Source organism: Eubalaena glacialis, chromosome 6, assembly GCF_028564815.1.
Source record: "Eubalaena glacialis isolate mEubGla1 chromosome 6, mEubGla1.1.hap2.+ XY, whole genome shotgun sequence".
Taxonomy (NCBI): Eukaryota; Metazoa; Chordata; class Mammalia; order Artiodactyla; family Balaenidae; genus Eubalaena; species Eubalaena glacialis.
Window position 1 is genome coordinate 68,308,219 of NC_083721.1, and position 25,453 is coordinate 68,333,671.

General features: G+C 34.4%; 1 protein-coding gene across 3 annotated transcripts in view; it reads left to right on the forward strand.

Moving 5' to 3' along the window:
- Window positions 1–25,453, forward strand: part of STXBP5L (syntaxin binding protein 5L) — a 366,549-nt gene that overhangs the window by 325,866 nt on the left and 15,230 nt on the right. For 2 of the 3 annotated variants that reach the window (XM_061193151.1, XM_061193152.1), the window contains 2 exons: window positions 16,837–17,007; window positions 19,234–19,473. In XM_061193151.1, coding sequence (XP_061049134.1) covers window positions 16,837–17,007; window positions 19,234–19,473 — 411 coding nt within the window. The remainder of the gene's footprint in view (window positions 1–16,836; window positions 17,008–19,233; window positions 19,474–25,453) is intronic. The other variant, XM_061193153.1, reaches the window with a different exon arrangement.

Below are 25,453 nucleotides of genomic sequence, written 5' to 3' on the forward strand. Positions count from 1 at the left end.
ATGTTTTAATGGGTAATGTGTTTCATTTTTACAAGGTGAAAAGAGTTCTGGAGATGGCTGGTGCACAGTACAAATGTGCTTAATACCACTGAGCTGTACACTTAAAATTGGTTAAGATGGTAAATTTTATGTGTATTTTACCACAATCTTAAAATATTTTATCTTAAAAAGGCAGTACTGATACATGCTACATGGATGAACCTCAAAAACATTACATGAAGTGAAAGAAGCCAGACAAAAGGCCACATATTGTATGATTCCATTTATATGAAATAACCGGAATAAGTAAATCCCTAGAAACAGAGAGCAGATTGATGGTCACCAGTGGCGAGGGAAGAGTAGAGTGGGCAGTGACTGCTTAATGGGTCAGTGCTGTTTTTTGTGGTGATGAAAATGTTTTGGAGCTATATAGTGGTAGTTGTTGCACAACATTGTGAATGTACTAAATGCCACTGAACTGTACATTTTAAAATGGTTTTATATGAATTTCACCTCAATAAAAACTGTAGGAAAAAAATTTTTTAAACTGGTGAAATATGAATGAAGTCTAGAGTTCAGCCAATAGTAGTGCACCAAGGTGACACTGGGGAAGGAGAATGAGAAATTTATGTATTCTATTTGCTACTTTCCTCTAAATGTAAAATTATTCCAAAATGAAATATTTCCTTTAAAAAAAATGGGCAAACTACTTGTAAAGACTCTTTGCCAAAGAAGATAGATGGCAAATAAGCACATGAAAAGATATTCAACATCATTAGCCACTAGATGAATGCAAATTTAAACAAGAATGGAATGCCACTAAATACGCATTAGAATAGCTAAAATTAAGCATACTGGCAAAACGAAGTGATGATGAGGATAACATAGATCAGCTGTAACTCTCATACTCTGCTGGTGGAAATGCAAAATGGTATAAGCATTGTAGAAAATAGATTGGCATTTTCTTATAAAGTTAAAACACAATTACTGTATTATCTAACAATCCCATTCCTGGGTACTTACTCTAGAGCAGCGGTCCCCAACCTTTTTAGCATCAGGGACCGGTTCGTGGAAGACAATTTTTCCACGGATGAGGGGAGGGGATAGTTCAGGCAGTAATGCGAGGGATGGGGAGCAATGGGGAGTGGCAGATGAAGCTTCACTGGCTCGCCTGCCGCTCACCTACTGCTGTGTGGCCTGGTTCCTAACAGGCCGTGGACTGGTACCTGGGGGTTGGGGACCCCTGTTCTACACAGTGAAAAGTGATCTTCACTCAAAAATTTATATATAGAGTTCATAGCAGCTTTAATTGTTAATAGCCAAAAACTAGAAACAATCCAGATGTCCTTCAACAGGTGAATGGTTAAACAAAATGTGGCACCTTATACCATTAAATGCTATTCAGCAATAAAAGAGAACAAACTGTTGATATTCACAACTTGTATGGATCTCAAGATAATTGCACTGAGTGAAATAAAGCTGATCTTAAAAGGTTAAGTACTATATGAATCCATTTATATAGCAGTCTTGAAATAAAATTATAGAGCTGGAAAACTGATTAGTGTTTGCCAAAAGTTAGGAATGGGTGAGGGAAGGACTAGTGTGGCTATAAAGAAGTAACACGGGAGATCCTGTTGATGATGGAACAGTTCTGAATCTTGATTATAGTGGTAGTTCCCCAAATTGACACATGTGACAAAATTATATGGAATTACACATACAAACAAATAAGTACATCTAAAACTGACAAATCTGAGTAAGCTCTGTGAATTGTACAAATGTCATCTTGGTTTTGATTTTAAACTATAGTTATGCAAGATATTAGTGATGGGGAAATGGGTGAAGAGTACATGGAAACTCCCTGTACACTTTTAAAAATAATATATATATATATTTTTTACTTTTTATACAATTTTTAAAGGTTATACTCCATTTAGTTATTACAAAATATTGGTTATATCCTCTGTGTTGTACAATACATCCTTGTAGCCTATCTTACACCCAATAGTTTGTAACACCCACTCCCCCACCCCTGTGTTGCCCCTCCCACCTCCCCACTGGTAACCACTAGATTGTTCTCTGTATCTGAGTCTGCTTCCTTTTTGTTATATTCACTAGTTGTATTTTTTAGATGCCACATATAAGTGATATCATACAGTATTTGTCTTTCTCTGTCTGACTGACTTCATTTAGCATAATGCCCTCCAAGACCAACCATGTTGCAGCAAATGGCAAAATTTTTTTTATGGCTGTGTAGTATTCCACTCTGTGTGCATGGGTGTGTGTTTTATATATATATATATATAATATATATATTATATATATATATATTATACATATAATATATATATAAAAAACATCTTCCTTATCCATTCATCTGTTGATGGACACTTAAGTTGCTTCCATATCTTAGCAATTGTAAATAATGCTGCTATGAACACTGGGGTGCATGTATCTTTTCAACTTAGTGTTTTGGGGTTTTTTTGGATATATACCTAGGAATGGAATTGCTGGTTCATATGGTAGTTCTATTTTTAGTTTTTTGAGAAACCTTCATGCCATTTTCCACAGTGGCTGCACCAATTTACATTCCCACTCACAGTGTATGAGGGTTCCCTTTTCATATTTTTAATATAATTAATGTTTTAAAGCAATTTTACATATTGCATATTCCCCTCCTCCCCCCCACCCTGAGAGCCTTCCCCACCCTTAACATCCTCCACCAGAATGGTACGTTTGTTATAACTGATGAACCTATATGAATACATCATCATCTCCCCAAATCCATAGTTTGCATTAGGGCATATACTTGATGTTTTAACATATGTATAATGACATGTATCCATCATTATAATACATTACAGTGTAATACAGAGTAGTTTTACTGCTCTGAAAATCTTGCGTCACCCTACTCATCCCTCCTTCCCCCTTAACTGCTAGCAACCACAGATCTTTTTACTGTCTCCATAATTTTGCCTTTTTGAGACTGTCATACAGTTGGAATCACACAATATGCAGTCTGTTCAGATTGACTTCCTTCCTTTAATTATATGTATTTAAATTTCCTTTATGTTTTTTTCATGGCTTGATAGCTCATTTCTTTTCAGCACTGAATAATATTCTATTGTCTGGATGTACCACAGTTTATTTATCCATTCAGGTTTTTGTATGGACATAAGTTTATCCTCTTTGGGTAACTACCAAGGAGTATGATTGCTGATCATATGGTAAAATTATGTTTAGCTTTTTAAGAAACTAGCATACTGTCTTTCCACGATCAGTTTTGCATTCCCACCATCAATGAGAGTTCCTGTTGTTACACATCCATTCTAGCATTTGGTGTCGACAGTGTCTTAGATTTTTGCCATTCTAATAGCTGTGTAGTGGTTTCTCATTCTTGTTTTGATTTGAAATTTAAAATATTTTTATGTGCTCATTTGCCTTCTATCTTCTGGTGTGGTATCTGTTTAGATCTTTTGCCCATTTTTTAGTCAGTTTGTTTTCTTTTTGTTCAGTTTTAAGAGTTCTTTGTGTATTTTGGTTAACAGTCCTTTATCAGATATATATTTTGCAACTATTTTCTTCTAGTCTGTGGCTTGCCTTCTCATTCTCTTGATAATGTCTTTTACAAAGTAGAAGTTTTCAATTTTAATGAAGTCAAACTTACCAATCTTTCTTTCATGGATTGTGCCTTTGTGTTTGATGATGTCTTTTTAGATATAACACCAAAGTCATCTACATTTTCTCCTATGTTCTCTTCTAGTAGTTTTACAATTTTGTATTTAACATTTAGGAGTATGATCAATTTTGAGTTAACTTTTGTGAAGGGTGTAAAGTCTGTCTAGATTTGTTTTTTGTATATGTATATGTCCAGTTGTTCCAGTACCATTTGTTGAGAAGACTATCTTTTCTCCATTGTATTGCTTTTGCTCCTTTGTCAAGGATCAGTTAACTATATTTGTTGAATCTATTTCTAGGCTCTCTATTTTGTTCCAATGATATATTTATCTTTTTACCAATATCATCTGTGTTCACTACTTTAGGTTTATAATAAGTCTTGAAGTCAAGTAGCATCAGTCCTAAGACTTTGTTCTTCTCCTTTAGTATCCTATTGGGTATTCTGGGTCTTTCTCCTCTCCATATAAACTTTAGAATCAGTTTGTCAACATCCACAAAGTAACTTGCTGGAATTTTGATTGGGATTGTGTTGAATCTATAGATCAAGTTGGGAAGAAGTGATGTCTTGACAGTATTGAGCCCTCCTATCCATGAACATGGAATCTCTCTCCATTTATTTGTTCTTCAGTTTCTTTCATCAGTAAGGAATTTTTGTAATTTTGTAGTTTTCCTCATATAGATCATGCACATATTTTGTTAGATTTATATAACATGCTTTGTTAGATTTATACCTAAGTATTTTATTTTTCAGGGTACTAGTGTAAATGTTAATTGCTTTTAATTTCAAATTCTGTTGCTAGTATATAGGAAAGTTTTTGTCCCATGTGAATGCTCACCAAAGGGTGACCTCAGCTGGGGAGAATTTTAACACTCAAGTAAATAGAACGACCCATTCTGTGGATACCAGTCAGCTTCTTTCCCAGCCACTCTGTCATCACCAAATGGGCTCATGAACAGAGTAACCATGGTGGCAGGGATGCAGGTTATGCATGGGCTCAGCAACATGGACTTTCACTCACCAAGGTCATCTTGACTACAACCACTGTTGAGTGACCATTATGACAACAGCAAAAATTAACACTATCTCCAATATGGCACCATGTCTCAGGTGATCAGTTACCTGGTGGCAGGTTGATGACACTGAACAACTTTCATCATGGAAGGAACAGCATGTTGTTCTTACTAGAATAGACACTTACTCTGGATAGGGATCTTCCTTCCCTGAATGGAATGCTTCTACCAGAACTATTATCCATGGGCTTACAGAATGCCTTATTATGATATTCTGCATAGCATTACTTTTCATCAAGGAACTCATTTCACAACAAATGAAGTATGGCATTGGGCCAATGCTTATGGGGTCACTGGTCTAACAATGTTCCTCACCATCCTGAAGCAAATGGCTATATATATATATATATAGCTATTAATCTATTGATTAATGTTAGGGTGGTATATCTTTCTCTATCTGTTTACTTTTTATATATGTATCCTTAAATTTCTTGTAGACAACATATAGTTGGGTCCCATTTTGTGAATCACTTTGATAGTCTGTCTTTTGATATATTTAGACAATTGACATTTAAAGTGGTTATATAGTTGGAATAATGTCTACCATAGTTGTTTCTTTCTATTCATTGCCCTTCTTCTTTGTTTCTATTTTCTTCTTCCACTTATTTCTTCTTTTTGTGGTTTGAATTGGGCATTTTATATGATTCCTTTTCCTCTCCTTTCTTAGCTTATCAATTATACTTCTGTTTTTTACTTTTTTTTTTTAGCAGTTGCCCTAAAGTTTGCAATATACATTTACAACAGATACAAGTCCACTTTTAAATAATACTGTACTGCTTCATGGATAGTGAAAGTACCTTATAATAGCAAAATATTCCTAATTTCTCCCTCCTGTTACTTGTATTACTACTGCCATTCATTTCACTTATCCACAAGCTATACTGCTATCCTGTATACTTTTGGGGAACTTGGTGTGGTTATATATTTATTTCAAAGTAAAAAGCAAAAAAACTGTACCATTTCTAAAAAACATTGTGCCCTGGAACAAAAATCAATATCTAAAGAATAGAAAACAGATAGCACTTAATAACACAGGCATCCAGGCAATGATACCATGTCAACAGGAAAATACAATCCATGATAAATGGAAAATACAATTGATAAAGAAAAAATATCAGTCAGTAGAAACTGACCCAGAAATGACACATAGGATAAAATTAGTGGACAAGGACATTAAATCAGCTATTGTAAATATACAGATGATCCTTGACTTACAATGGTTCAACTTACAATTTTTCAACTTTATGATGATGCAAAAGCAATACACATTCAGTAGAAACCATACTTCAAATTTTGAATTTTGATCTCTTCCCAGGCTAGCAATGTGCAGTACAATACTCTCTTGTCATGCTGGGCAGCAACAGTGAGCCACAGCTCCCAGTCAACCACATGATCATGAGGGTTAACAACTGATACACTTCTAATCATTCAGTGCCCATACAAACATTTTGTTTTTCACTGCCAGCATAGTATTCAATAAATTACATGAGATATTCAACACTTTATTATAAAATAGGCTTCGTGTTAAATTATTTTGCCCAACTGTAGGCTAATATAAGTGTTCTGAGCATATTTAAGGTAGGCTAGGCTAAGCTATGATGTTTGGTAGGTTAGGTATATTAAATGCATTTTCGACATAGGATATATTCAATTTATGATGGCTTTATTGGGACTTAACCCCCTCATAACTCGAAGATCTGTACCTCATATATTCAAGGAGATAGAGGAAAGCACCAGCATGTTAAGAAGAGACATTAAACAGTAATTTAATACTGTATTTAACTATCTGGTGGTGCTAGACCAGATAGTTATGACTTGTTTTTCAGAATTGTCCTGGCTATCTTACATGTTGACATTTTCAGATGAATTTTAAAATCACCTTTTACTCCTCTGAAAAATCAGTAGATTTTTCTACTGTTATTTTCAGTAGAATTATTTATTTCTAAAGTATAAAATGTACACCAATTTCAAGTCTTTATGCTAAAGATGGCTAAAATTCAATACCCATGTAAAAAAAAAAAAAAGTTGATAAATTTGATTTTATAAAAATGTAGAAAAAATACAAATAACAGTCTGCAATAATTTGACAGATAAGACTAGTCTCTATAATGTGCAAAGTGCTCATACATAAAAACAAGAAATGGAAGAAAAGACTAGACAAATTTACAAAGGTTAAGTACTGGTAGTTCATAAAGAAATATGTGTCTTTAGAATAAAAAGGTGTCCAACACTCATTATTAAAGAAATGAATATTAAAACAGTATTTTTCCTATTAGATCAACAAATATCAAAGAACTGTATAAAGCAAAATGTTAGTGAAGATGTTGGGAGACTGGAGTTCTCATATACTGTTGGTGTGAATGTAAACTGGTAAACCATTTGCAATCAAAATTTAAAATGCATATTCTTTTGCCAAGCAATTTCAATTCTGAGAATTCATTCTACAGATATAATCATGCACGTGTACAAAGAAGTATTACTACGGTCACTAAAGTTTGTTTTGAAATAGTAAAGGCTGAAAGCCTAATGTTCATTAATAAGAAAATAGTCAAATTAATTGTTATATAGCCCTAAAAATGGATACTTTGTCCCTATGTAAACTATTATACTATACTAAAAACAATTATGTATATCTATGTAGAATGGTCTCCAAGGCACAGTGTGAAATAGAAAAAATATTAAGGTACAAAATATTGTGAAATGTGCTTCCACTTCTTTTGAAAAATGATTAGATTAATTCTGGAAGGATACTCAAAGAAAATGTTAACACTCTGTCTAAATGGGAGGTGGGACTCTGAGGGAATTAAGCTAAAATTTTAAAATTAAAAGTTATTTTAAAGAACAGTAAATTGGAGGTGGATACTACAGTATCCAGAGAACACTGTTAGAGCATAACATTGCACAGTATATACAATAATAAAACTCAGTCTTAATCTTTTTAACCAAACAATTTAAACTCAATATATTAGGAGATTTCCTCCCTCAAAAGGAATAGATTCAAATTATTCATTATAAGTTTTCACATGACTTAGAAAATATATACTGTATGTACAGTTCATTGTGAAAGGAATATTCAGACACAAAAACATTAAGTGATTATTGGTTTGCAAGTGTTTTACAAGGAAGCTCAGAATTTGAAGAACTGGCTCACTGAATGTAAATTACAGCAGGTGTTTCAAAGAAACAAAAAACTCATAAGCTTTTTCAAAGTTGAGGTAAATTTGTTCATACTAGGAGAGGGGGGATGATTTTAGCCACATGATTATTATATCTTTAGATACTAGTTTTGCAAATTTCAGGAATTACAACATTTTGTTAAGAAATGAGTAATTTAGCAACTCAAGATTTCATCTATTTGGAGACTATTTAGACAGACTAACTTCTTTCTTATTTGTTTCTCAGCATACACTGTGGGTTCACCCCCCCCCCAACTCTTCCCACTCTTAACGTGGGACTTGAAGTGAACACTTACTTATATGGTGCCGGTTAAGGTGTCAGTTTGCTTCTTCAGCATCAATCAGGATATACTGGCATTTTAATGTTACAATTTTTTGTTATTTCAAGTTATGGTCCAAGATGACAACATAGGAGACTTTTGAACTCACCTCCTCCCACTGATACACCAAATCTAAAGCTCTAAATGGAGCAATTCCCTCTGAAAGATGTCCAGAAGTAGCTGATTAACTTCTAAACATTGGATGAATGAGAAAATACCCACGCAAAAACAGGTCTTGGCATACTCTCAAATACTGGGAGCCACTAAGAACAAAAATGAGCTTGGACAATCACAAAGGATTTAGAGACCGCCAAGAGCTCATGCCAGGCTGAATGCTAAGGGTCACCTCCTATAAAAGGCCACTCCATCAAGCCTGGGGGAGGCCACAGCTTTGTCTATTGTGTAGAAACCAACACCGAGAGTCAAGGAAAACAAAGAAACAGGAACATAATCCAAACAAAAGAAAAAGGTAAACTCCAGAAACAGAACTTAGTGAAACAGAGATAAGTGACTTACCTGATAAAGTGTTCAAAATAAGAACAATGCATTGAACAATGAATTTAAACAAAGAGATAGAAAATATATGAAAGTACCAAAAAGAAATCACAGACCTGAAGAATACAATAACTGCACAGAAAAATAGAGGCATTCAACAGTAGACTGGATGGTGCAGAAAAAGGATCAGTGAACTCTAAGACAGGACAGTGGATTCATACAATCAGAAAAAAAAAAAAAGAGTGAAGATTACTTAAGGGACTTATAGGACAACATCCAGTGGACCAGCATTTGCATTATAGGGATCCCAGATGGAGAAGAAAGAGAAAAGGAAGAAACTTATTTGAAGAAATACTGGCTGAAAATGTCCCTAATCTGGGGAAGGAAACAGACATCCAGATCCAGGAAGCCCAGAAAGTTCAAAATAAGATAAATCCAAAGAGACCTATATCAAGACACATAATTGTCCAGAGTTAAAGACAAGGACAGAATCTTAAAAGTAACAAGAGAAAAACAACTTGTTATATACAGTGGAATTTCCCATAAGACTATTAGCAGATTTATTAGCAGAAAATTTGTAGGCCATCATGGAGTGGCATGATATATTCAAAGTGCTGAAAGAAGAAAAAAAAAACTGCCAACTAAGTAACCTCTACCCAGAAAAGTTGTTCTTCAGAATTGAAGTAGAGGTAAAGAGTTTTCCAAACAAGCAAAAGCAGAAAGAGTTCATCACCATTAGACTGGCCTTGAAAAAATTATTAAAGGGATTTCTTTAATTTGAAACAAAAGGGTGTTAATTAGTAACAAGAAAACATATGAAAGTATAAATCTCACTGATAAAAGTAAATATATAGTAAAATTAAGAATAACCTAATGTTGTAATGGAGGTGGGTAAATCAGTTATAAATCTAGTATGAAGGCTAAAAGACAAAAGTAGTAAAAATAACTATAGCTAAAATAATTTCTTAAAGGATACACAAGATAAAAAGATGTAAACTGTGATGCCAAAAATACAAAATGTGGGAGGGAGGGTAAAAATGTACAGCTTCAGAATGCATTTGAACTAAGTTGTTATGAACTTAAAATAGACTGTTATAAATATGTTTGTATACCTAAAACTAATACAGTTGTTCCTTGGTATCCTTGGGGGATTGGTTCTAGGCCTCCATGCTGATACCAGAATCTGCAGATGCTCAAGTCCTTTCTATAAAATGTCATAGTATGGTTGGCCCTCCATACCTGAGGGTTCCGTGGTTGGTTGAATCCATGGATGTGGAACCCATGGACACAGAGGTACAATGTTATGTGTCAAAAAATACATCAAGTTTTAAGGAATTAAAACAATGGTTTATATAAGCCTCATGGTAACCACAAAGCAAAAAGTTATATACATAAAAGAGAAAGGAAATCTAATCATACCACTACAGAAAAGTATCCAATCACAAAGGAAGAGAGCAAGAGAAGAAACAGCACTTATAAACAGCCAAAAAACAATTAACAAAATGGCAGTAAGTTCATACCTATCAATAGTTCCTCTAAATATAAATGGACTAAATTATTCAATCAAAAGACAAAGAGTGGCTGAATGGATTTATTGGGTTGGCCAAATAGTTCATTTGGGTTTTTCCATAACAGCTTATGGAAAAACTTGAATGAACTTTTTGGCCAGCCCACCTTAAAAATAAATAAATAAATATTAAGAGTTATAGAGGCAGAAATAGACAACAGTAGAAATAGTAGGGGAATATCACAATTTCATCAAAGGACAGTTCATCCAGACAGAAAATCAACTAATGTGTCAAATAAGAAATCATAAGAAAAAATTAAAAATCTCTTGACACAAATGAAAATGGAAATACAACATAACAAAATTTATGGTATGCAGCAAAAGCAGTTCTAAGAGGGAAGTTCATAGTGATAAATGCCTACATTAAGAAACAAAATCTCAAACAACCCAATATACCTCAGGAACTGGAAAAAAGAAGGACAAATGAAGCCCAAAATTAGTAGAAGGAAGGAAATAAAGATCAGAACAGAAATAAATGAAATAGAGACTAAAAAGACTGTAGAAAAGATCAAAGAGCTGGTTTTTGAAAATACAAAATATACAAACCTTTAGCCAGATTCAAAGAAGAGAGGACTAAAATAAATAAAGTCAGAAATGAAAGAGGAGACGTTACAACTGGTACCACAAAAATAGAAAGGATCGTAACATTCTACTATGAAAAATTGTATGCCAACAAATTGGAGAACCTAGAAGAAATAGATCAATTCTTAGAAAGATACAACCTCCTGGGACCAAGTCATGAAGAAATACAAAATCTGAACAGACCAGTTACTAGCAAAGAGGTTAAATTAGTAATCAAACACCTCTTGACTGGTGAACTCTACCAAAACATTAAAAGAATTAATAACACTCCTTCTCAAATTCTTCCAAAAAATAGAAGAGTAGGGAACACTTCCAAACTCATTTTACAAGGCCAATATTACCCTGATACCAAAACCAGAAAAGGACACTACAAGAGAAGAAAATAACAGGCTAATATCATGTTCAGAAAATAACAGGCTAATATCATGTTCATCTATGATGAACATAGATACAAAATCCTCAACAAAATATTATCAAACCAAATTCAGCAGTACATTAAGAGGATCTTATGATCAAGTAGAATTTATTCCAGGGATGAAAGGATGTTTCAACATATGCAAATTAATGTGATATATCATGTTAACAAAATGAAGAATAAAAATTATATGATCATCTTGATAGATGCAGGAAAAGCGTTTGACAAAATTCAGTATCTGTTTCTAATAAAAATTCACAACAAAGAGAGCATAGAGGGAATGTGCCTCAACACGTACTGAAGACCATAAATTGACAAGGCCACAACTAACATCATACTTAGAAGTGAAAAGCTGAAAGCTTTTCCTCCAAGATCAGGAATAAGACAAGGATGCCCATTCTCGCCACTTTCATTTAACATAGTACTGGAAGTTCTAGCCAGAGCAATAAGGCAAGAAATATAAAGGGCATCCAAATCAGAATGGAAGAAGTAAAACTTTCTCTATTTGCAGATGACATAATCTTTATAGAAAACCACAAAGACTCCACCAAAAACTGTTAGAACTAATCAACAAATTCAGCAAAATTCCAAGATAGAAAATCAATATATAAAAGTCAATTGCCTTTCTATACACCAACAACAAATTATCAGAGAAATTAAGAAAAGAATAAAATATCCAGGAATAGATTTTACTGGGGAGTTGAAAGATCTAGACACTGAAAATAAGATGTTAATGAAAGAAATTGAATAAAACACAAATAAGTGGAAAGATATTCCATGCTCATGGATTGGAAGAATTAATATTTTTTAAATGTCCATACAGATTTACTGCAACCCCCTATGAAAATTCCAGTGGTATTTTCCACAGAAATAGAACAATCCTAAAATTTGTATGGAACCACGAAGGACCCCAAAGAGCCAAAGCAATCTTGAGAAAGAAGAACAAAGCTAGAGGCATCATATTTTTTGGTTTCAAACTATTACAAAGTTATAGCAATCAAAACAATATGGTATTGGCACAAAAACAGACACAGATCAATGGAACAGAAGAGAGATCCCAGAAATAAATTCATGCATATATGGTCAATTGATTTACAACAAAGAAGCCAAGAGTATACAATAGGGAAAGTATTCTCTTTCAAAATATTCTGGTGCTGGGAAAACTGGACAGCCACATGCAAAAGAATGAAACTTAACCTCTGTTTTACACCATACAGAAAAGCAACTCAAAATGGATTAAAGACTTGAACATAAGACCTGAAACCTTAAAACTTCTAGAAGAAAACAAAGGCAATATGCTCTTTGACATCAGTCTTAGCATTATTTTTTTTGAATTTGACACTAAAAGCAAAGGCAACAAAAGCAAAAATAAACTACATCAAACTAAAAAAGCTTCTGCACAACAAATGAAACCATCAACAAATGAAAAGTCACCCTACAGAATGGGAGAAAATATTTGCAAATCATATATCTTATAAGGGATAATATTCAAACTATATAAAGAGGTCATACAACTCAGTAACAAAAATCAAACAATCTGATTTAAAAAATGGGCAGAGGTATTGGGGTGGTGGTGTGATGAATTGGGAGATTGGGTTTGACATATATACACTAATATGTATAAAATAGATAACTAATAAGAACCTGCTGTATAAAAAAATAAAATAAAATTCAAATCAAAAAAAAATAATAAGGGAGGGAGGGAAAGAAGAGTTACCTCTTAATTATAAAAGTAAGCAAGGGTAAAGTTATGTGGGTTTTCATATATTTTAACTAACTGTTTGATACTGGCTACATTTTATATAATTCAAAGCAAAGTCTTTTTATTTCATTTGTTTTCATGAATTTTAAAATCCAATACTTATTTTGATTTAGTATTATGTTCAACATTTATCTCACCATAGAATCACCCTCTGTGGCATAGGCATAATACTAATTTTCATTTTCTAGGAATCGTATGGTATATTAAAAAGTTTAACAAGACTAGTGTACCAAGTATTAAATTAAATCTTCATTTACATACTTCTATAAAGCTTTGGCAAGGACTACGTTAAAAATAATTTCAACTGGAGTCAATAAGCCATTTTTCAGTAAATCACTATTGTACCTTGCTCTGTATAATATATACACTAAATCAAATACTGATTTAAAGATACAAGAGAATCAGCTAATTTAAAGAAACTTGTAATTTTTTTAGATTTGGGAATCTTTCTGTAAAATAAAGAATAACAATTTCCCATTTGCTTTAATCTACTTATTGTTTTAAGGTTGAATTTTTTAGAATATTGAATTTTCTCTAAATGGCATAGAGCACTACAGCTGAGATAAAACATCATTGTAATCAGGAAGCAGTAGTAGGAAACAAACCATTCCATTTATATTATGCAGAAAGTGACTTAATACAAGAAACTAGGTGCTTATCAAGTCACTGAAAGATGGAGACGTAAACTCTAAGCTTGGCCTACAGGTATGATTTTCAGAATAAGGCCACCAAACAGACATACCAGGGAAGCAGACAACTTTGCTACTGTTAGAAACAGAATCAGAAGACTACTGCCAATCAATTGTTGAACTGAAGAGCACATTGTTATAAGATCAGCATTCTACTACAACTGCCTCTTGACATACAGAAAGCTTGTGACTGGACACTGGAATGTTGCTTTCAAAAACAAAACAAAATAAAGTAAAATCTCCATTGCAATAACACCAAAGCAGCATAAGTATTGCTTCCATCCCATTTTCAAAATCACTTGCCAGACATTTTGAAGCCCTGAGCCACTATGTAAAAAAGGCCACCATGCTATGAGGAAGCCCAAGCCTTCTAAAGAAGCCACCATTGACAGTCCCAACTGAGCTCAACCTTTGCATCATTCTAGCCCAGGCCATGTGAGTAAAGAAGCCTCCAAAAGATTCCAAGCCCTCAGCCATTCAAGCATTCCTGACTAATGCCACAGACATCATGGATATAATATCCCCACCTTGCCTTAGTCTAAGTCCTTGCCCACAGAATCTGTAAGCATAATAAAATGATTGTTATTTTACATTATTAACATTTGGAGTGGTTTTTATGCAACAAGAGCTCAGCGATACACATCATAGATATTTTATAAGTTTCAACAAGCATTTCAGAAACATTTTTAAAGATTATAATACTCTATTATGTGATATATACCACATTGTACCTAAAAGTTTATGCTGAATTGTAAAGGAGAGCTGGTTTCCAATTTTTATCTATAACTTAAACTATACTGAATAATTTTATCAATAGAGGTTTTTGTTTCTCTTTTGTATTTAGCATTATTTCTTTATCATAAATTTCCAGAATGACTGTGTCCGGGCTATAACCAAATTTCTTCATAAGTGTTTTGTATCTATTCATATCTATCTTGAATATTTACTGTGGTTAAAAAAAAATTAAAGCAGATTAACTTCCATATATTAAAAAATTTTTAGCAACAACAAAAAAAATCCTTTAAGTCAATCAGCCCTAGTGAAAACAGAAGAATATGGCCAAAAACTCTGGGCTACCCATGTATAGTAATGTCAGCCAGACCTTATGAGTCAATCATGAGAAGCTGGGGAACATGTGGCCATACAGTGGGTAGGGGGAAAAAAAGACCAGCATATTGAGTAATCTAATAATTGATACTGCCCTATTATGAGCTCAAATGAAACAATATTCACATGAAACAGCCACCAAAAGATGGTAATAGAGAGGCAGCGACCTTGGCTTAGCAAGTCCAGAGTCCTGGCTAAGTGAACAAATTTTACTGTTCTCAGAGCTCTGCTATATACTTTTGTACCTAGATAAGAGGGCATGAAGAGGACTGTAATCCATCCCACATTACTCTGGATAAGCCCTAGAACAAGGCTTCACACCTGTGGAAGGGGCAACTTTTCCTAACTGGTATGCCCAGAGGGGGGCAATTTGTACCCCCAAAGTAGTCACTCTAAGTCTTTGTTAGTGGCAGCTATTGCCCTCAGTGTTCTTCCTATTTATAAGACTAGATTTGTTAATGAAGGAGGGCTAGCGCTCTTGACTTCTGCTTCCCCATAGCTAACTCATCGTGTGATATTTGTGCCTTTCCATTCAGGAAATCTGATTTCAGAGATCTATGTTAATATGGAAGATGACTGGTCCCAAAGAGCTTGGATCTCAATGTACATTATACAAGCTACTCCTAAACCCTACTAAATATGCCATCAAAATTGCTACTCCTTACCAAATATTTTAGCTGACCCTGTGGCCTAGTTTTTAAGCATACAGACACTAAGTGAGAAAAATCTGGATTAGAATCCTGCCTCCATGAATACTACTTATGTAATATTAGATGATTTTCTGAACCCTTTTTTCTGACCTTCATTTTCCTCATCTGCAAAAATCAGGATAATAAAGCACCTACCTTGCATAGTTGTTGTGAAGATTAAATGAGTAATGTGTATAAAATACCTAGCATTTAAGTATTCAATAAATGCTAACTCATTTTTAAAAAACAGTAAAACACACTAGAGCATTTAAATACTGAAACCTAATTCTCATCTTTGCACTAGCTGCAAGGGGATCCAGGGAATGTATAATTTTAAGTTTTCAAATTGTTCAATACAGAAAGGCTATAATGGAGTGGACACTGAGCGCCAGTTCCCCATGTCCAATATGGACATTAAACACGATTCTTCTCTATTTATTGTCCTTTGAGTAACCAAAGAAGCACATTTTAAAATGCATTCTGAATACTGTAGAACTATGAGATTATGTTTCAAATACTGTGTGTTAGCATTAAGAACATTTTAGTGCAATTATTTCCAAGTTTTTAAATTATACCAGAACTGAGCTAAACTCACAGGCTCTAAATAAACAGTACTATTTTGTCTTAGACCTGAGCAGTTTTAATACTCTGGAACAAGAATGACAGTAATAATTTTTGTTCAGAGTTTACCACATACCAGGAAATACTCTGGCATGTGACATGTGTTATCACAAAAAATCCCTGAGCTAGATAATAATAGTCCCAATTTACAGAAGAAACTAAAATGTGAAGTCTTCAATAATTTGTACAACTAGTAGGTGGTAGAACTGGGATTTGAGCCCAGGCAGTCTGGCTGTAGAGTCAATATTCTTATGTACCATTCTCAACTTCACAGTAAAATGCTTCCATTCTATATTTTAAACTCTAAGCACTTGAAGTTCTTCCAAAATTTATATAAACAGGTATATATTTAAATTATGCAAAAGAAAGTCTAATACTATAACCTATTTTGTATTGCTATTAAATGGCAGAATACATAATGAGGACATAGAATAAATTTTAAACTATGTTAACTAGTCAAATTTTAAAAACAAATCTTATATTTAATAAATATCATGAAAAATTTGGCTAAATACTTTGGCAAAATTGAAATTGTGACTAAATACTAAAATAGCAAGGATTTAGCCATCTTTATATGTTTTGAAAAAAGGAATTCTCACTCTTCATTTATTAATCTACACACTTAGATTCCTTTATATTAAAATTTAATTATGATATTTATGCTGCCTTCTTCCTCTTGGTACAGATCATGTAAATGGACACTGCACAAGTCCAACTTCTCAGAGTTGCAGTTCTGGAAAACGTCTTTCCAGTGCTGATGTTTCAAAAGTAAATCGCTGGGGTCCCGGAAGACCACCATTTCGAAAAGCACAGTCAGCTGCTTGCATGGAGATTTCTTTGCCAGTTACAACAGAAGGTAGGTTAAGCATACAAATTTTTGTGGATACAATTAAAATTTGACATACCACAGTAACAGGAGCTGGAGGATAAGGGATGGTGGTCAGGTGTGAAAGATCTGAAAAACTATGGTCAACTAGACAATGAGCAACTGAGAACCTGGTCGAGCTGTGGCCATGACTCCAAATCCATTCCTCACTACACCTCTTTCATCTCTAAAACCAGAATGGCTGTTTATGGGTAGGCTTTCACCTCCTCTGTACAAAATGAGACCTATGCCTTAATCTGTTCTCTGCACTCCCAATTTCTTTCCATCTCAATGGTAAGCCTCTTAGTGTCTCTATCTGTAGATAGTTATTTAATGTCTTATAACCTTAGTTTCCTCAACTGTTAAGTGAATGTGACCAAGAAAAAGGGAAGACATTAAATTCTAAAGTTTGCAATCTCATCTTCATATGTTTGAAAAAGGGAGGATTATTTGCTTACTTATGGAATTACTGTTAGGGGCAGGGAGTAAAGTACAAGAGCCAGAAGGCCTAAAATTAAGACACACACACACACACACACACAAAAGGGAGTCCTGTAACTGCTGCTATTGTCTTGCTGATAAAAAGCTTTGGGACTAGAAATAGGAAAAAATAATCTTAGGAATGTGCTATGGTAATTCTATGCTATAAAGTAATTCACCATTACCACCCCTCAAAAAACTTGATAGTAATGATCTATATTATTCTTCAAATTTTTAAAATAAAATTTTTAGGGACTTCCCTGGTGGTCCAGTGGTTAAGCCTCTGCACTTCCACTGGAGGGAGCGTGGGTTCAATCCCTGGTCGGGGAACTAAGATCCCACATGCCATGCGGCTTAGCCAAGTAAAAAAAGAAAATTTTTAGTTTTTTCCTTTAACACTATGCCATACTAAATTTGGTCCAGATGATCTTCTCTCACAGGTGTCTATGAATAGCAACCTAGAAACATTAGCTAGGAATGTTATAATGGAAGCAAAATATAAAGGTTATAAAGGAAGTAGTACTTTTAATCACTGGATTGAATTGGGAATTTTGAGTTTTAGACATTTCTGCCTCTAACTTGTTGATTCTGGGAAAATTACTTAACTCTATGTCTCTGTCTCCAAATCTGTAAAATATATAGATTATATCCAAGCTCCCTCTCAGATCTAAATTCTATTACAAACAATTATTTTTATAAACTTGCTGAGGGATACAAAGGGGAAATTAGGAATACTATATATTGGTTTGTAGAAAAAGGGATAGTCTGAGGAACTTAATATTTGGTTTTATTGTACATTATTTTATTTATATATTATATTATTATCTCTTTTTATAAAAATGAGTCACACTTATACCTATCAAAAATGAAAGGAGAGGGAAGGCAGTAGAAAGAGGAATATGAGGAACTTGTACTCTGGAGTGATTATATGAACAATACAACCTTCCTAATATTTACCTGAGGTGGTGAGTTTCTGCTTGTTGGAGTGTACACATGTGTAAGAGTTGATGAGCAGGAGAACCTGAAACCATCTTGTTTCCTTTAAGTGGGCTGAAGCCCTTTCAGAAAGATTATGGGTGGCGTGGCATTGTCTACAACTCTGTATTTGGCCCTAGGCAAAGCCAAGACTGTATTTGGATTCAAGGTAGGCAGCTTGTAACTAGTTCAGGGAGATAACATTTGCTCTTTAGTCTTGGTGTAAATATAAATAGTTCAATTTTTACAATTTTAATTACTCCAAATATAACAAAATTAGAGGAATGTATTTACCACAGAACATTTGTGACCCTTCAGGTAAGTAGCCACAATGTTGTAAGTGGGAATTGTCAAGAAATCATTAGAAGTACTTCCAACAATTGAGAGATAGGAGGGAAGCATAATTAACTGCACCAGAAGTTCTTGTAACCTTAACTATTTAGACTAAACATCTTTTTTTTCTAGATTAGAGAATCTCAACTAACTTGTGAGGTGAGGTAGAGAGAAAAACACAGTGGACTGGAACTCTGGAGACTCAAGGTCTAGTCCCAGCTCTGCCTAAGTTTATGATTTACACTTCTGGACTTGTCTCTTCATCTTCAAAATAAGCTGGTGAACTGGATAAACTGCCTTCCAGATCAGTTAACAACGAATCAAATTCTACTTCCCCCCCCCATAATTTTGGTTTTCACGTACTAAGTCTGACTTTACTTGTTCTGGAAACACACTAAAACTAAATTTTTGGTTTTTAACTTTCCATAGAAAGTCGAGAAAATTCCTATAATCGCTCTAGAAGCTCTAGCATCTCCAGTATTGACAAAGATTCTAAAGAAGCAATTACAGCACTATACTTCATGGAGTCCTTTGTTCGGAAAAATGACTCTACTATCTCCCCTTGTTTGTTTGTTGGAACTAGTCTGGGAATGGTGTTAATCATCTCCCTAAACTTACCTTCAGAAGATGAACAAAGATTTACAGAGCCAGTCATGGTATTGCCAAGTGGTAAGAGTTTTTATTTATTCCTTCATTGCTACTTTTTCAAATTTAAATATATGGTATTTTAAAACATTTAATTTGTATTGATCTGGAGCAAAGATTTAAGTATTCTATATAATAGGAACTATTGAGAATTTTATAAATCATATACTATCCCAAGTATTGCAGCTTACTTGCAGGGTGAAATAGTCAACCATTTCTATGGTAATAAATTGTGGAACTCCCAACCTAAACAATGCCTTGGGAAATAAGTTTCTGAAAAGCATTTAGGAAAGCCTTAAAGCGAAAGTTTAAAATTTTTAATGAATTGAAGCATTTCTCCAAAGTTCCATGCCAGATCAGAGCCTATGAGTGTTTTACATCATCCTTAAAGAACTCAGATGATTAAGTTGGAAGCAGTCTGACTTGAGGTGGCTTTCTGAATTCTTTGATAACCTGCCCATCTTGTTTTGAAGCCATGCCACACAATTTCTTCCCTTTTTATCCTAGTACCTAGAGAATTTGACCCACGTTATGAGTATTGTTGCTAAAGTATATGTTGTATTCTCTTCCTACTTGACTTGTCTTTTTCCTTTTGAAGAAGAGATATATGATTCCTTCTGTTATTCCTTTGAGTATTCTTAAATTTATTCTTATCGATAGTTTTTTCATATATAGAAAAGAGAGTAAAAGTTATCTGAAAAACATTTCTTAAGTAAAAATAATTTTATTAATATATAGGATAAGGGATTTTATGTTAAAAGAACACATATATGGCATGGTAGGTTAGATAGAGTTGTGTTTTCTTTGTTAACTGGTCTGCTAAATTCATATAGATGGATTGTAACTTACTGTAGGTAGAACAGTCAGCTCTCTACTAGTGAGGCAAATTAAGATAAACATATTGTATTTTGTGTGTGTGTATGGCTTAAAAAACAGAAGTTTATTTTCTCACACTTCTGGAGGCTGGAGGCCCAAGATTAAGGTGTTGGCAGGGCTGGTTTCTTCTGAGGCTTCTCTACTTGGCTTGCAGTTGGCCACCCTCTCACCATATTCTCACGTGGCTGTCCCTCTGTGTGCTTGTACCCCTGGTGTCTCCCCGTGTTTCTCTTAATCTCTTCTTAGAAAGGCATTCGACGGTTTGGATGAGGGCCCACCCTATCAGCCTCATTTTAACTTAATCACCTCTTTAAAGGCTCTGTCTCAAATATGGTCACATTCTGAGGCAATGGAGTTTAGGCCTTCAACATATGAATTTGGCGTCGGGGGGGACAAAATGCAGCCCATAACATGCACCGTATTTTAAAAGTTAATCTGTTAGGATCACTATATTTTAATTGTAAGCATATTTCACAATAAGAAAATATCTTTTATTATAGTTCTAATTTTAAGGAAATATGTATAATTCTCTTATACTGGTTGAGAGAGAGCCAGATCAGTAAGGTCAAAATGAATTTTTAAGTATTAATTCAATCCATTATTTAACTCAATAAATTTTTATACAGATTGGATACCTAATATGTGCCATGTATTCTTCACAAATTTAAAGGTAAAAATCAAACTCCTGTATACACAAGTTTACAACTGTAAGTTTAAGACAGTTTTCTAATAAGAGATTTTCTAACGAATGTGGTTTTCTATGCCACAAGCATAGAAATAAACAAGTGTCTGGAACTAATTTAATGGATCTCTCAGTACTATAAGAAAGTTCTTCAACATTCTTAGCAGATAGACTTAGACTTAAAATGATGGCAAAATACAAAATAAGTATAGATTTAACTTAATATTCTGGCATCTGGTTCATAAATATTTGCGCACTCTTTCCTTATCCATTTAAAGAGAGATAATGAGAAGCTGTCTTCTCCAAGTTTCTCTGTCAGTATTCCATTCTTTCAAGATGTTAGTTAATATATCAGTATCACTTCATCAGTTGTAACAAATGTACCACACTAATACAAGATGTTAATAACAGAGGAAAGGACGAAGGGGGCATATGGGAACTCTCTGTACTATCTGCTCAATTTTCTGTAAACCTAAGATTGCTCTAAAAAAATTAAGTCTATTAAGCAGTACCTGTAAGGGAGGAAACTATGAGTCTAGGTTCAGATCTGTTTTATAATTAACCACTGAAAGAGAAATAGCCTAATTGGAAGCCATAATTTATGACAATAAAAAGAAAAAAGGAAGGTAGAGTTTCATAAAGAAATACAGAGGGACTTCCCTGGTGGTCCAGTGGTTAAGAATCCGTCTTGCAATGCAGGGGACACCAGTTCGATCCCTGGTTGGGGAACTAAGATCCCACGTGCTGCGGGGAACTAAGCCCGCACGCCGCAACTACTGAGCCCATGTGCCACAACTAGAGAGCCTGAGTGCCACACCTAGAGAGCCCACGTGCTCTGGAGCCTGTGCACCACAACTAGAGAGAGAAGCCAGCACGCCCGCGCACTGCAACAAGATCCCGGGTGCCACAACTAAGACCCGACGCAGCAATCAATCAATCAATCAATACATACATACATACTACAACAAGAAAGGGTTGCAAGTGGAATAGTCTGATAGAATTAAAAAAAGAAAGAAAAAGAAAAGAAAATATAGAGATAACAGAAAGCCAATTCAAATTTAAAGTAGAAAACTTGTCCCCTCTTCCTCACATCTCACTTCCTGACTCCTTCACCTTCTTTCCAGTATCTACTCTCCACTAGTCTCCACTGTTCCACTAGTCCCTGCCCTATTGGTACTGCTCTAGATTATGGGAACCATTTTTAAAGGTTTGGAATCGGAGGCATTTCCCTCTTCTGTTGCCAGTGCTAAAGTGGATGACATGTTCTCAGGCTCTGAAGGCATTTTTCCCGTCAAAACATTGTTAAATTACCTTTTATCAGTTGGCCTAGCAAAATTTATCTGAGTCTAGCAATTTCCTCAAAGTTGAATATAATCTATTTTGAAATTTATTCATCCATTCATTCAACATACATTTCCCAAGCTCATACTAATTAATTAGTCACTGGGGATACAATGGTGATCAGGACACAGAATGATCTTTATTCCCAGATTATTTGTAGGGAAGAACAAAAGTAAACAGAAAATTACAATAAGGGACGTAAAGAATACTGGGCAGCATAGGAGGGGGGGTTTGGCGAAGACCTCTCTAACACAGCAGCCATCTGAAGTGGGACCGGTTTGGAAGGGAGCTGTGCACAGTACTGATGTTTAAGAGTAATTTAAAGCAGCATGAGTAAAAACCTAGAGGTAAAAAGCATGGCACAGCCAAAGCCTAGAGATAGAATGGTGCTAGTTGAGGCTGGAAAAGCAGGCAGGGGAAGATTAGAGGGCCTTAAAACCATGTTAAGGAGCTGGAAAAGACTTCCTAGATCTGTGGGTTTTTTGTTTGTACAAAAAAAAAAATTGTGACGTGCTATGCTTTTTTCTCTCAAACGCTGGTGCTTAAATTTTCTAATTGTAAAAACATCCAAATACAGAGGAAGATAAATGAAAATTCTGCCACCAGCAAACATTCCCCCTTCTCTGTCCCATCTCCCCCTCCACACTTCTGCCCCTAGGAATTTTACTCTTCAACAGTAATTCTTTGAGAAATTTGCTGAGATTTTAATTTTAAAGCCACTTTATTGAAGTATGATTGACATATAAAAAGCTGTACTATTTAACGTAAACACCTTGATGAGTTTGGAGACAAGTATACATCCATGAAACCATGACCAAAATCTATGCCATAAACATATTTATAACCTCCAAAAGTTTCCTACCCCTCTAATTTTTTGAGACTCACTTTAAATTGTATTTCATTTCTACGTACTGCTTTGTGCTACCAGCTACAAATTATTCTGTAATTACCAATCCTGCCACATGGAGTGCCTATCACTGCTTTGTAAAAAAAAATTATTTCATGCTTCATGATCAAACTAGAGATTTAAACTCATGATTAAACTAAAGATTTTCCATAATAAATTCATTCTCTTTACCCCCGAACTATTTCTTCTTGCTCTTCTCCCCATTTCTGTTAATAGTGCCATGATACTACCTAGATAACTTCCATCACTTCCGTTTCTTTTCTGATCCCTTTTACTTACTGCCTCTGTACTGGTCTTATTACAATATTGTCTTCATCACCTAATTTCTATACACCATATTCTCTGATACCTTTCACTTACCCATAGAAGCAATTTCTTGAAAATCTTGGAAATCAGTGATCTCTATAAGCTCAGCTTTGTTCTACCTTTCTAATCTGATTTCCTGCTACTTCCCAGCACCAGCTGTCTGGTCCAGCCAGTCTTATTTCCTCACTTCCCTTTTCTCTTTGCTACCTGTCAATCATCTATCATTGGTGGATATCATATGAACTTTTATGTTTGTTGCCAAAATTTTGGAAAACCTGTATCAAGTTTCTTGGGAGCTGTAAGATTTGGAAGAATTTTCTACAGACTAGCTCTTGGATCCAGACATTTCAAATTTCAAATCTTGTTTCTTCTACATTATCTATATATTTCTAATATTGACATAATATATAATTTGTAATACGATCTTCAGCCCTGCACTTCCATGTCAGATTAATGCTGAGTTGCATCAGGGTGGTGGGAGTTTTCCTGGGAGCCATTCCTATACCTAGAAGGCTTTCAATAACCTAGACATGGTAGTGATCGTGAATCACGTACATAAGTCTACTAAATTCTAGATGTACCCACATCTTAATTTCCCTTGTCCAGATTCCTGAAATGCCTATTCACTACAATGTCACTTAACTGGAAGAAAATTACAGTGGAAAGAGAAACGAGTTTAACTTGATTGTGGTTAAAATATTTTAGTTTCACAAACTTAAAACCCATGAACACGTGCCTCACTTAAAGAAGGGCTGATAAAGAAAACTTAAAAATGTAAGAGATAAAGATTTGTGTAGATGGACTTACCTCATTTTCTCTAGATTTTCCTTTTTGTATACTAAGGATATGATTTTAACTTACTAATTCAGTTTTTTATTACATATTATCTAAGCTTAGATATATTTGTTTTCATATGCAAAAGTATATCAGAGATGATCTTCTTGCCTTTATTCTTTTTCTTACAGTATTCTTGTGTTGTCCTTTGCCTGCTGACAGAAATATCTCCTAGACTTACCCTCTACTCTAGACTTTTCCCAGCCCACTCCCTGTGTCAGACTTACTTGCTAGCATTTAATTCCTTTAAAATCCAGCTCTCTGATGAAGAACAATTAACTTATGCAAATGTATAGATGAGTGAATGTGCTATCTCACAGATATAATATGAAACTAGTTAACAGGTTTTGTCTGGTGATCAAATGAGAAGGATGTAGTTTTTAATCTTAAGTCTAAACCTTGATGAGAAATTTCACTCTATGCAAGTATTTAGTTAGGGCCTTTCCATATAAGATGTGTATATTTCAAACATATTTGTGAAATTCATGCATTATATCTTAAAAACTAATACAATAAGAATATAGTTCAAGCATAATGATTGTTTTTGACTGAAGTATAATCACAGCTTAATACAGGAAAACAAACATACACACTCTCCACTTATAGGTAGCAGCTCTATTAGTTGTTTACAGTTCTTATTACTAGTTGTATTGAATGTGTTTGTAGCAATTCTATTTTCCCCAAAGTAGATATACTGTCACTTGAAACTGCTGAGTAAAGCATGGAATCTGTCTAAGCCCTTAATAGCTAGACACGTGGGAAGCTATTAAGATTTTTAGATATTTTAAATTCATTGAATTAAAAAAGCAAAATAAAATTCTCTACAGGTACTATCAAAAAACGAATGAAATTTCACGTACCCTTTTGTCACATGCTATTGTCATGAATTCAAACTCTTGCCAGACTCCCTTCTTTTATGGAGAGATTAAAAGAATGTACTTCTTTGGGAAAATCCAATGATTAGATATATAGTTCTTAATATAGTAGGATAACCTAGAAGAAATGGATAAACTCCTAGAAACATACAGCCGACCAAGACTGAATCATGAAGAAATAGA